Source organism: Coregonus clupeaformis, unplaced genomic scaffold (assembly GCF_020615455.1).
Source record: "Coregonus clupeaformis isolate EN_2021a unplaced genomic scaffold, ASM2061545v1 scaf2698, whole genome shotgun sequence".
Classification (NCBI taxonomy): domain Eukaryota; kingdom Metazoa; phylum Chordata; class Actinopteri; order Salmoniformes; family Salmonidae; genus Coregonus; species Coregonus clupeaformis.
The window spans coordinates 7,494-21,059 of record NW_025536152.1 but is presented as its reverse complement, the minus strand read 5'-3'; the positions used below and the strand labels follow the sequence as shown (position 1 = coordinate 21,059).

General features: G+C 45.4%; 1 protein-coding gene and 1 long non-coding RNA gene across 3 annotated transcripts; both read right to left on the bottom strand.

The window, feature by feature from the left end:
• Positions 1 to 3,385: 3,385 nt before the first annotated feature.
• LOC121558994 (tubulin alpha-1A chain-like) lies at positions 3,386 to 6,709 on the bottom strand. Its single transcript, XM_041872292.2, has 4 exons — positions 6,459 to 6,709; positions 5,919 to 6,141; positions 5,663 to 5,811; positions 3,386 to 4,626 (listed from the first exon to the last, which is right to left on the bottom strand). The coding sequence occupies exons 1-4, from the start codon at positions 6,459 to 6,461 to the stop codon at positions 3,646 to 3,648; spliced, it is 1,356 nt and encodes a 451-aa protein (XP_041728226.2). The 5' UTR covers positions 6,462 to 6,709; the 3' UTR covers positions 3,386 to 3,645.
• Positions 6,710 to 7,656: 947 nt separating this feature from the next.
• LOC123489040 lies at positions 7,657 to 11,056 on the bottom strand. 2 transcript variants are annotated; one of them, XR_006660388.1, is made up of 5 exons: positions 10,882 to 11,056; positions 10,444 to 10,481; positions 10,243 to 10,296; positions 9,913 to 10,014; positions 7,657 to 9,776 (listed from the first exon to the last, which is right to left on the bottom strand). It is a non-coding gene; the product is annotated as an uncharacterized LOC123489040 (long non-coding RNA). The 2 variants fall into 2 exon arrangements; XR_006660387.1 differs by having other exon boundaries at positions 10,444 to 11,056.
• Between the last annotated feature and the right edge of the window lie 2,510 nt (positions 11,057 to 13,566).

The following is a 13,566-nucleotide window of genomic DNA, read 5'->3' as shown; positions in this document are numbered from 1 at the left end:
TTGTATACAATTTGAGGTCAGCTTTACAAAGACTGAACTGCTGTGGAATTAGCTATTTGTTGTTGACCCCAACTAAACATCTGGAAGACGAGCCTAATTACACTACATTACCAAAAGTATGTGGACACCTGCTCGTCGAACATCTCATTCCAAAATCATGGCCATTAATATGGAGTTGGTCTCCCCTTTGCTGCTATAACAGCCTCCACTCTTCTGGGAAGGCTTTCCACTAGATGTTGGAACATTTCTGCGGGTACTTGGTTCCATTCAGCCACGAGCATTAGTGAGGTCGGGAACTGATGTTGGACGATTAGGCCTGGCTCACAGTCGGCGTTCCAATTCATCCCAAAGGTGTTCGATGGGGTTGAGGTCAGGGCTCTGTGCAGGCCAGTCAAGTTCTTCCACACCGATCTCGACAAACCATTTCTGTATGGACCTCGCTTTGTGCTCGGGGCATTGTCATGATGAAACAGAAAAGGGACTTCCTGAAACTGTTGCCACAAAGTTGGAAGCACATAATCGTCTAGAATGTAAATGTATGCTGTAGCGTTACAATTTCCCTTCACTGAAACTAAGGGGCCTGACCATGAAAAACAGCCCCAGACCATTATTCCTCCTCCACCAAACTTTACAGTTGGCACTATGCATTCTGGCAGGTAGTGTTCTCCCTGGCATCCGCCAAACCCAGATTTGTCCGTCGGACTACCAGATGGTGAAGCGTGATTCATAACTCCAGAGAACGTGTTTCCACTGCTCCAAAGTCCAATGGCGGTGAGCTTTACACCACTCCAGCCGACGCTTGGCATTGTGCATTGTGGATCTTAGGCTTGTCTGCGGCTGCTCGGCCATGGAAACCCATTTCATGAAGCTCCCCAACGAACCGGGGCAGCTCTAGCAGGGCAGACATTTGAAGAACTGACTTGTTGGAAAGGTGGCATCCTATGGCGGTGCCACGTTGAAAGTCACTGAACTCTTCAGTAATGCCAATGTTTGTCTATGGTGATTGCATGGCTGTGTGCTCGATTTTATACACGTGCCAACGGGTGGCTGAAATAGCCGACTCCACTAATTTGAAGGGTGTCCACACACCTTTGTTCATATATAGTGTACATTTAAACTCATTCACATACACTGATTGTACAAAACATTAGGAACACCTTCCTAATATTGAGTTGCACCCCTTTTCGCCCTCAGAACAGCCTCAATTAGTTGGGGCATGGACTCTACAAGGTGTCAAGTGTTCCACAGGGATGCTGGCACATGTTGACTTCAATGCCTCCCACAGTTGTGTCAAGTTGGCTGGATGTCCTTTGGGTGGTGGACCATTCTTATTACACACAGGGAACTGTTGAGCGTGAAAAACACAGCACCGTTGCAATTCTTGACATACTCAATCTGGTTCACCTGGCACCTACTACCATACCCCGTTCAAAGGCACTTAAATATGTTGTCTTGTCCATTCACCCTCTGAATGGCACACATATACAGTCCATGTCTCAACTCTTTAATATTCCTCTTCCTCATCCCCAATACTGTCAGTGCACAAAGGCCCTCTTGGTATACATCAGGTCAAGCCTGGCCCAGGCCTCAGTGATGGCGGTGGCGTTGCTCAGCATGCACACAGCTCTCTGGACCTTGGCCAGATCTCCTCCAGGGACCACTGTGGCTGGCTGGTAGTTGATACCAACCTTGAAGCCAGTGGGACAGGAAAGGGACTTGAAGCAGTTGCCTACTCGGGAATCTTTTATGTTGTGTTGCTCATGGAGCAGCTTTTTAACCGTGCCGGATTGCTAGGCAACAGTGCATGTTGTAGTAACTGGAGAACTCTGATAAGCTGATACCATCTTGGATTCTTAAATGAAACGGGGACAAAGACAAAAATAATATTAATTGCTAGCCTGAGTCTAGGAATGATGCCGGCTGTTAGATTGGTAAACAATATCCAAGACCCGTCCAATACTTGTGAAATACGACCCATATTTATTACATTTATAAGCCTTACCCCCCTCATATATTAGTTCAATTTCACAAGTAAAATGTAGCCTGTTCAGTTATATGAAGGGGAAAAAAACGTTTTCCAAATGTATTACATGTATTTTGCACCCTGAACAAAGCCTGTTTCTCAAGATATTTCTTGTTCCTGTTTCATTTAACTTAGAGGACACTGTACACATTTACTGCTCAAACTCTTTCCAACTAAAGAGGATCCATTTTGTAAAGGTCATGTTGTCCCATTGCCCTGATGAAATAAAATGGATACCGCCCCATCTCCCCAGGGTGATCTGAATAGGCTATTGTTACAGGAGATAATTATTGTCAGCATAGTAGTAGAGATTCATTTACAATGCAAATGACCACAGGTGAGCGGAGCCTAGGGAAAACCTCAGCGTCTGTCTTCCGTAAAACAGGTGTCATTTGAGAGCTCTGTCTATAGTCATATTGTCTGGAACAGAACGTCAACAGCAGGCTTCACACAAGTTGTTCTCTTTGAAACCTAGTGCTTTTGTTCTTAGTGTGTGTGTGTGTGTGTGTGTGTGTGTGTGTGTGTGTGTGTGTGTGGTCAGTCTTCTTCATTGTTTGCAAGGGAAGCAGTCTTTACTTTCAAAGGATGGGCTAACCATATGTTATATGTATAGAAATGCTTGTCTATTAAAATAGCATATTATATATCAACTGTATTGTTTATTCTTGCCCTCAATATTTTGTAATTTTACAATTCATGCCGTCAAATTCACAGCTCCAAGGCATTCATTACTGCAGCAGTATTTGTTTTCCTTTTTAGTGTGGTGAAAATGATTCTGGTTCTACCACTGAGGTTTTGTTATCTGTTAAATACACTGGATGTAAGTAAGTAGTTGGTCAATGTATAACCACAGGTAGCCACTGCTGACTTTTTCATCAATGAGTATCTTAAGGATTTTCAGATACTGTAGTTCTCGTTTTGGTTTCCTTAGTTACCAATAGTTTTTCTCCGGAGTCAGTGTTTTACAGCTGGGTGTCAGCTGAGCTTGGTGGTTTGTTTCATGAGAAAAGAGACCTGGGAGTTAGATGGCTTCAGTGTGAGCTGACTACCTATCACCAAAAGTGGTGTTTACACAGTACCAAACAGCCTTAACCAAACACTCTCCCACAGCTGGAGCAGGACAGGATCGGGAAGTTTAGCAGAAGTTCAGGAAAGACAGAGGACACCATTTAGTTAACACCAGTGTGTGGCGGTTGATGGTGCACTATCTCCTCAAATTGCTGATCGTGTGATAGAGTATGACTGACTTGCCTCAAGGCAGAACCTCTTGCCATAGCAACAGCTGTGGAATGAGACTAGGGAGAGGGTTTATACATGGACATTACAGAATAATTGGTTTTGAGCAAGCATGGCACAGAGAAATATTTTGGGCATTGACAATGAATGCTTTATTTTTTCACAGAAAGTATTCATGCCCAAAGAAATAGATGGTTAAAATTGTTACTATTCTCGATTTGATCCAAACTGTGTCTGGCTAAAAAATCATAGACCTGTGTGGTTTCAACATTCATGTTGTAAAGCTGAGACTATAGATCTTAACATTCTACTCTTCCTCCCCTGCATCCTCCTCTTCATTCCCTGTTGTTCTTCACAGATGTTGGTCTTTACCAGTTGACTACTTTTTAATATTCTTCTCCCTCCTCCTCCCCCTCGTCCCCTACACTGTCAGTGCCCACCTCTTCATAATCCTTCTCCAGGGCTGCCATGTCTTCTCTGGCCTCTGAGAACTCTCCCTCTTCCATGCCCTCTCCCACATACCAGTGCACAAAGGCCCTCTTGGCGTACATCAGGTCAAACTTGTGGTCAAGCCTGGCCCAGGCCTCAGCGATGGCAGTGGTGTTGCTCAGCATGCACACAGCTCTCTGGACCTTGGCCAGATCTCCTCCAGGGACCACTGTGGGTGGCTGGTAGTTGATACCAACCTTGAAGCCAGTGGGACACCAGTCCACAAACTGGATGGTGCGCTTGGTCTTGATGGTGGCGATGGCAGAGTTGACATCTTTGGGCACAACGTCACCACGATACAGCAAACAGCAGGCCATGTACTTGCCGTGACGTGGGTCACATTTCACCATCTGATTGGCTGGCTCAAAGCAGGCGTTGGTGATCTCAGCCACTGATAGCATCTCGTGATAGGCTTTCTCAGCAGAGATGACTGGAGCGTAGGTGGCCAGAGGGAAGTGGATACGGGGGTAGGGCACCAAGTTGGTCTGGAACTCTGTCAGATCCACATTGAGGGCTCCATCGAAACGCAGGGAGGCGGTGATGGAGGAGACGATCTGACCAATCAGCCTGTTGAGGTTGGTGTGGGTGGGGCGCTCAATGTCTAGGTTCCTGCGGCAGATGTCATAGATGGCCTCATTGTCCACCATGAAGGCACAGTCGGAGTGCTCCAGGGTGGTGTGGGTGGTCAGGATGGAGTTGTAAGGCTCCACCACAGCAGTGGACACCTGGGGAGCTGGGTAAACAGCAAATTCAAGCTTGGACTTCTTCCCATAATCGACAGAGAGACGTTCCATCAGCAGGGAGGTGAAACCAGAGCCGGTGCCGCCTCCAAAGCTGTGGAAGATCAGGAAGCCCTGGAGACCAGTGCACTGGTCAGCCTGGAAGAAACAAAGGAAGAAAATTATGAAATGTATTTATTAGTGATGGGCGTTGACATGGGAAATCAATATCGACATCAGTTGCACTTTTTTGAACCAATATCATATTAGTTTGAATGAATAACATTGCAACTGTGTGGAATTCATTTCCACGGTTCTGTGAAGTTCAGACAACTGCTTTCTGGTTGCCTATTGGGCCAGGTGTGAATGTCCAGGAGGCCTAACCAACCTACACAACCTGTTTTGAATACAATGGGCAGCCCGTTGAGGGCCCATCAGCAGCCCGTTGAAGTCTCCTCTCCACTTATTACGTGATTGACTTAAAGCTGCAATATGTCACTTTTTGGGCGACCAGACCAAATTCACATAGAAATATGAGTTATAGATCTGTCATTTGCATTGACAGCAAGTCTAAGAAGCGGTAGATCTGTTTTTATGTGCGCTATTTCTATGCTGGAGGGGTGGGCCTTTCCTCGTTTGTTCTCTATTGTTCCCGCTAGCAAGGGGGGAGGACATCAGAGGGCACCATCAGACCAAGTCCTTGAATGACCTGCTCCATGAAGTTTGCACTTGTTTAAAAAAAAAATATTGTTGCTCTAAAAAACGTTTTTCCCTTAAGTGTGTGTACATTGCCGTATTTATACGTGGGATGTTGTTTTACAACACAGAAAGTTCTAAAATAGCTGGAGTGCGTCTAAGTATGCTAAATGGAGCCTGTGAGAGGGTTTTGTCTGCAGCAACAGTCGTGTGCTTTTTTCCCATAATAATCTAGGTTTACAGCATGGATAAACCCATATCACCATATGCCTTGCTCATATCTATATCATATAGAAGTATTGATATTGGTCCACACCACTAGTATTTATTAGCATTTCTACATTTGGTGTCAACACAAGCCCTTGCTTTAAAATGGTATGAGTCTTACCAGTTCTGTCTTACCTGAAAGAAACAGGAAGGAATGTGTCACAAACCGTGTATATTTGTATCGAAGATGGAAGGTACATCCACCTAGAAAGATGACTAGGTTGGGTCTTACCAGTTTGCGCGTCCTGTCAAGTACAAGGTCGATGATCTCCTTGCCAATGGTGTAGTGACCACGGGCATAGTTGTTGGCAGCATCCTCCTTGCCTGTGATCAGCTGCTCAGGGTGGAACAGCTGGCGGTAGGTACCTGTGCGTACTTCATCTGTGGAATGACAGGATAGAAGCAAGTTAGAATCAAACTACAGATACTGGACACAAAAAAATGACTAGGCATGTTTTACATTTTGTGATTGAGGATAGATTCATTACCGATGACGGTTGGCTCCAGGTCCACAAAGACTGCACGAGGAACATGTTTGCCAGCCCCAGTCTCACTGAAGAAGGTGTTGAAGGAGTCATCTCCCCCACCAATAGTCTTATCACTGGGCATCTGTCCATCAGGCTGGATCCCATGTTCCAGGCAGTACAGTTCCCAGCATGCATTGCCCATCTGGACACCTGCCTGGCCGACGTGGACAGAGATGCATTCACGCTGCAGAGAAAGGACAGAATTGAAACCATTAGCCATAATAAAATATTCACAACTTCAGGTTACGTTTTTTTGGGGGGAGGATTTAGGTCAAACAATTAAATAACATTATTTCTAATGTTACAGCTAAATACCTCTGAATTTGCTCAGTAACATTATCAGTGTCAAGATTGCCAATGCAATTCTATTTCTATCCATATATTTGATCTATCAAGGCAATGAAAGAAGAAGCAGATCTGGTTTAAGACGTGAGGCCTAATGGAGAAACAAAAGACAGGATCTCTGCATGAAGGAGCAGGAGGCATAACATTCAGACTTACCATTATTGCAGTTTCTTCAGGCCGACGTTAAGGATCTGCGTCAGAAATCTCGCTTGTGTGTCTTGGTGGCGGTTCGTCTGTATTTATAGGACTAACGAACACCTTGGTAACCAGCTTTGTTGTTGGTAACAAAGGGGTTAAATGTGTTTGGTCGATCTGCGTTCTGGGCTGGGAAGAGGAAAGCCAATCATTCAGCTCGAGAGGACACACTGCATACAAACCCTGCCGCACATCAGTAACTCCTCCCCATCTACCCAGGATGATAACGTGTAACTGACCGACCGACCGACCAGCCCCACCTTACGTAGGACAAAAGGTTCCTAAGGGGACTGTAGTTTCATCCCTAAACATTAAAGAACAACCAAATGTTTGAGAAATACACATGCTACGTTAGCGGCAGTCCGTTAAAGAAGGAATTGAGGAATTAGTCACTTTAAGAAGGTTGATCCCCTCCCCCATAGCCCCTGCTGTTTGGAGGCATTTGTTATTCAAAGGAGCTGCCTCCCTCCCTCCCTCCCTCCCTCCCTGTGGCCTGGCAGGGTTCTGTTGTGTTTCATGCTTTGTTGACTGTATCCTATGGTAACAACAGCACCATAGGTAACGGCTACACCAAGGTGACCTTTTAACTCAAACTCCTTCATTGACAAAAGGAAGAATTGATAATTAGTTTATTTACAAAGTGATCAAGTTTTAAAACATTTGACTTGTTTATCCATTTCTTATTATAAATTAATGAATGCATGGGGATGCTCCTATACTTATTTGGGAGTTTAAAAAAAACATTGCTTATGTCACTGAATCCAGTGATTGTTTGAGGCATGGCTTTGAAAGGGAGCCAGTCTGAGTCCTGGAAGCAACTCCATTGCATGCACCTGCTAACAGAATATACTGTATATTCACCACAGAAGCATCAATGATGTCATGAGAGGAATGTGACTAAGCAAGTCCTGCTATTGGCCGCCATTACAATGCTTTGCCGTAAAGGCCTGGCAAGTCACACTGCCACCTGGTGTTAGAATAAGGGAGCACAGACCTATGTGGGTGTAGTCCCCGAGTGAGGGGCGGCTGTCTGATTGGTCTTCTGATGTGTGATCAGTAGTGTGAACAGGTTGTTTGAGCTATCACCAAACAGGCCTGCATTCAGGTGTGTTCAAACCCCCATGTGTAAAGCAGGAGAAACAATGAAGGCCACAGTGTCTGGTGTTGAATCCATGTTTAATGTTGTAGAGAAGACTTGTCGGTGACAGGCTTGATCACTTTCCACTGAGAGACATTAACATACAGTCGCAGTGTGTTCACACAGGTGTTGGTTTTCAGCTACATCTAGGAGTTGAACACAGTACATCCATAGGCTTCATTTGACTGAGTTTAACTTTGATTTTCAGCAGGACACATCGTGGACATTGAGATGATTTGTTTCAGGGCTCTTTGGATACTTGTATGGATTGTTACATTAAAATTGTATGACACCCATAAATAGTTGCCATAATTTTGATCAGAACATTGACCACAGTTCTAAAACTCTTCTGAACATGCGGTTTGTTAATTACCCCTTGCCTCTAGCCGTTATCAACACATTCTAGTACAGATAGTTAGATTTTATGATTTGAGCCGTCATCTACAGGCTTCACTCCTCTCAGGGCCATAACCTGAGTTCTAATGAAACCAATACCACAGAGTTGAGAGCATACTATGCTCATGCTTTAGTTATCCAGTGTTTCACAAAGGCTGTCGCAACCATAGAAATACAATCCATATGACAGGCTTCCTCATTCAAGTCAATGATGGCATAATGGGTGGACTGGCAGCCATTGCACATATGAGTTTACCAGTCAAATTGCCAGGGCTAGAGGTTTCAACTTCAAAGCCCTTTCTATGGATTCCATGTATATGGTTGCAACCCTGCAGGGCTTCTGCACACCATTCCCAATGACATGTCCCAGGAATCTCTTTCACAGTAGAGACTGATAGAAACATATACAGATCTAGGGAGCCTGTTTCTGATGTGTGTCCTGACCTCTGACCCAATCTCTGAGGGATTTCTGTCTAAGGGAGAGAGCAAAGGCTGGGTTTCCTTTGTTTCCCCTCAACTACTGCTTAGGAGAGAGGGACGGTACAATACATAAAGGTGGAGAGGGGGACGGTACAATACATAAAGGCGGAGAGGGGGACGGTACAATACATAAAGGTGGAGAGGGGGACGGTACAATACATAAAGGTGGAGAGAGGGACGGTACAATACATAAAGGTGGAGAGCGGGACGGTACAATACATAAAGGTGGAGAGGGGGACGGTACAATACATAAAGGTGGAGAGAGGGACGGTACAATACATAAAGGTGGAGAGAGGGACAATAAAATAATTAAAGCCAGGGAGAGAAAAACATTCATCTTAGCAGAGCAACAGCCTAGGGAGCCCCCTTCTCAGGGGCCAATGGGACATTAAACGGGTCACAGATATAAGGTCACATGGTTTCAGAACAGCTACCCAGTCTTTTTGCATTTCATTGGGCAAAATAGAATAATAGTGACTTAAAGTTTGATACAGACAAAGCATAGACTTAAGAGTTAACGACAACAGAGCCAGTAGGGTGAATGTGGAGGTATACTACCTGAACTGTCCAATAACAACACTGATTTTTGTTTTGCTGTAGAGTACCCTACCAAACATGACCCAGGTCACATTGATTCATCTGGTGTGGTGTGCCCCAAGGTTCTGGTCCAGTACCAGTAAATGTTTAGTCTCATCACAGCCAGAACTGAAGGACTGAGAGCTGATACCAGAGCAGTCCCAGTCTCTGTCTAGGGGTGTGAGATGTTGTTACAAAGTCAATGACCGTACAGTAAAATTATCATGCAACTCTTAAAACTTGTTCAAGCAGTCTGACATTCATACAATGCACCTAAGAGTCCATTACCTTTTCATCGAAACTAGCATACTTTTGTTTCTACTAGCCACATTAGCATAGCATAAATACATGACTGACCACATTAGCATAGCAAAAACACATACATTACGTAGTCAAATGTAACAAATCAAAAACAACAAATCGTGCTGATCTGCACATTTGATACATGGGTCAAGGATTGAGATGTGGGTTTCATATTGTTTCTATCCTGGCAGATTTCCAACTGGTACCGGGGGGACCTTCAGACCAGTCTTGTGAGGCCTGTGGTCCAATGGACGGAAGAGGAGAAAGAGGATTGGACGTCCGCCTCACAACTTCTGGGTAAAGTTCTCAGGGAAGACGCCTTTTGCCAAGAGGTCTTTGTTCTCCAGCCAATGAGATTCCTTCACGCCCATGAGCCAGCCATCATCCTGCGCACACACACACACACACACACACACACAAACAGCATGGTTTTCAGAGGATGTAACCCTGTAATCATGAGAGTTCTGTGTGTAAAAAACGTATTATAGTTCTCAATGGGGTAGCATGCGTCTGGCTACTGACCTGCTCATCAGGATTCTCCCAGGCCAGGACCAGCACAACATCTCCTGCTTTCATCTCCAGCTCGTCTCCATCGGTGGCAGCGTAGTCATGCATGGCTTTGACCTGGGGAAAAAACAATAGACATCACACACACAGCGATATCGCTACCTGATTTTAAGATCTACTGACCGCAACAACCAAGATCCATTGTTGGCGGAATATTCAACAAAAAAAATACTAGTGTGCTGGAGTTTCTTCTTCCTCAATGGACCTGGAACTAGGTGTGCAAACAACCCCTTTTCAGTACCTGTCTCAATGGTCCTCTAGAAACAAGACAAGCAAAGGGCTCACCTTGTAGATGACTCCAGCCGGTAACTCCTCAGAAGACCCATTGGTCACCGCAGTCTGGATTCAGAAATAAGCAGAGGAAAGGCTTAATCTGATGTATTAAGTGGTCAATCAAGTCTACATCACACCTGTAAGAGGGCGTGATATGCCAGGGGACCCAATGTTTGTACTGCATATTCGTTGCCCATTTACTGCAGTACTTACGGGTGCAGCCCTGCAGCGGCCGCCACTGCGGTGTCAGTCTGGAAGGGAGAGAAAGGGGAGGTGAGATCAGCATACACATACAGGTATGAAGACTTCACAAGAATACACAGATAGACACACAGACTCTCTCCATGGGTGCAATCTGTCGCCATGTGCTACCAGACATCCACAACAGCCATACCATCTATCTACGGATCCTAAAGATGGGAGACTGAAACTTGATCAACGTCCTGTGAGATGGGGTACTCCTCGGTGTCGAAGGTGCTCACAGGGTGTTTGTTTGTCCCAGTCAACGATCAACACACCGCTGTCCATCGTGTTTCTGAAGCCTTGGTCTCCCATCACTACTGTACTGAACCTCCTGTCCATCTACCAGTGCTACCTATAGCACATCTACAGCACTCCCCTACGGTACTTCCTAGTTCCCAGCCCACTCACGCTCTGCTCTGAGTCAGCCCAGCCAGTCTGCCCAGAGTCAGCCCAGCCCGCCTGCCCGTCTGCAGCCTGCTCCTCTGCCCACCCAGCCTGGGCACCCGCATCACCCCAGCCTGCCTGTCCATCAGTGGCAGCATCTGCAGCCTCTTCCCCTACCTGGGCCCCGTTATCGCCCCAGCCACCCCTCAGACTGCCCAGTCTGGGTCACATCCTGGTCCCAGCCTGCCTGAGAAGCCTGCGGTGTCCATTCAGTATCCCAGCTCGGGCGGGCGCAGTCCCATCGTCGCCCCAGCCACCCTGGTTGGCTGCAGGCTCGTCTTCCTCCCCGCCGGCCTTGGCCTCCTGGGGGCTCCTTGTCGTCGTTCTGCCGGGGCTCCTCCGCTGCAGGGGGCTGCTGGGGTTCAGGCTGAGGAGGGAAGGGGGCGAGGCAGTATGGCGACGGTGCACATGGGTGGGGCAACACAGGATTTGGAATGGGACCGACGGTTCAATGACATTAAAGCCACAGGACATAAAAAGGAGTCGAGGGTCAAAAGTAGGAATTGTAGGATAAGGGATAACAGACCAAGAGAAGAGGATATGAGAGAGAGAGAGCGAGATCGTGAGTGCTGACTGACTGAGACCAGCTCGCCATTATGGTACCCAGCAAACTAAGAACATTCCTATTGCTACTAAAATGTTTCAAAGAAAATGCTTGAAAGGAAATATCCTAGAACATTGAGTAAAAGTACAAATTCTAAACAATTATCCCAAATGCCCAGGGCCACGTTCTGTATTTGAACGTTGTAGATAGAAATGCAACGAATGGAGCAGACGTGATTCCTTTATTCTACATGTCGGAGAGGCATGTTTGTTCTACATAGCATATTTCTATCTTAACGTCCCAAAACGTTGCGTCCTTGTGAACGCGCCCCCAGGTCACTCCTCCTAGATTGATCCACCTAAGTAGCCAATCAGACCTAACTTCCCTTGACCCCAAAGGCGGGACTTTCACCCTCACTGCAGTCACACCTGATCCCAATCAGTGTATCAACCTGGGCAGAGGCAGTCTAAGACAAGTTTGGTGTTCGAGACTCTTTTCAGAGACTTTCCTTTGTAGAGAAATAGCTATTTTCATCTAATCTTTATATCCCAAGCTAGACCTACTCAGGGTTTTCTAAAGCTAGCCAGCTTCAGTTAGCTTCACATTCCGTGGTTTCCATGGTGCAGTGAGGTCGCCTAGGCAGAGGGCTACTGTACATGTTGTAAATATTTGTATAATTAATACATTTATGGCATTTTTCCCTGCAAACTTTTTTGTTTTAACAATTAATATAGCTAATTAATATCATTAGAATCCACCACAGAGTTTCAAGACTGAAGCTGGCAAGTAATTTGTTTGCTTGGCAAGCTAGCTAATGTCAGCTGGCTAGCTGGTAATTGTTTTGATTTGAATGCCAGCCGTGTGTCCGGATGTTGAGGATTGAGAGAAGCGCGAAAGCAAGACGGCTGAGGTGTGCAGTGATGAGGATCGTAAGGAGGACAAAGTTACGAGGCTACTCTTGTATTATCATTGAAATGTGGTGTGCTTTCTGGCGCCACGTGACTGCCATAGCTTCACCCAAGTGGGTGTGTCATCTTGGTGGTAGTAGTGAAGTCCATGAACTAGAGAAGCCACACAAACGAGCGAGACACCTTGACACCGTGCTGCCCGTCTGGTACTTTCTCCAGAGACCAGCTTTGCTTGCTCTCCCCCTTTGATCACTCAAGCCATGAACTTTCCGACCCTCTCATGACCTTCCATCTCATGAATGATGTTTTCTAAATTGAAGAATCCCTACTCTTGACCAATGACCGACGAAGGGGTGTAGACTTCGCCTTTGAACTTCGGCTTGCCTCGAAAAAAATTTAAGATGTTATCTTGCAAATTCAGCAAGCTATGGTGTGAAATAGGCTATATTACTTATCATTAATGCTGTCTTTGGTGTGATCAATGCACAAGCACCTTTATTCCCACTCCTATCCATATTTGTTTTTATATTAAATCATACAAAGTGTTATTCTGGATGACTTCATGAGTATGTTTTACCCCCCTTTTCCTTTGAATTAAACAGTGTTTTCTAATTTCAGGACATAGCTTTGTTATATATTTGTTTGACATGAGCTTTACAGTTTGACATGTTGGTGCTAATTGTTTTGATTTGATTCGTTTTGATATACAATCCCTTTGATTTCGTTATTTACCGTGTATTCCTTTGTGTGGTTTCAGATCAAAACCATGCATTGTACATTATTGTACCATCCAACCAACCTTCAGTATAATAAATGGTCAAAGGCATTCTGTTCTCCAGTGTTTTTCTTGGCCAATCCACCCATAAATGATTTCCAAGGTTGCGCACAACATCTGTAGATCTCCCACAAAGCATTCTCCTAATGTTCTTATATGGTAACCATGGAATGGAATGACACAATATCCCAGTAACATTCTCAGAACGTACTGCAGCAATAAAGTGTGGAAGCAATAGAAGTGGTGCTGAGGCCTCTATTCAATCCGTATCGTGGAAATTCAACGTTACAGCATGATTTGAAATTTAAAGGCAACGTTCCAGCGTAAACAGAGACTGCATTCACGGTAAACGCTGCAGATGTCGGCTCAGTAGGAAATGACATTTTACATTTCTATAGCGGCAATCTGTAACGCTCAGCGAT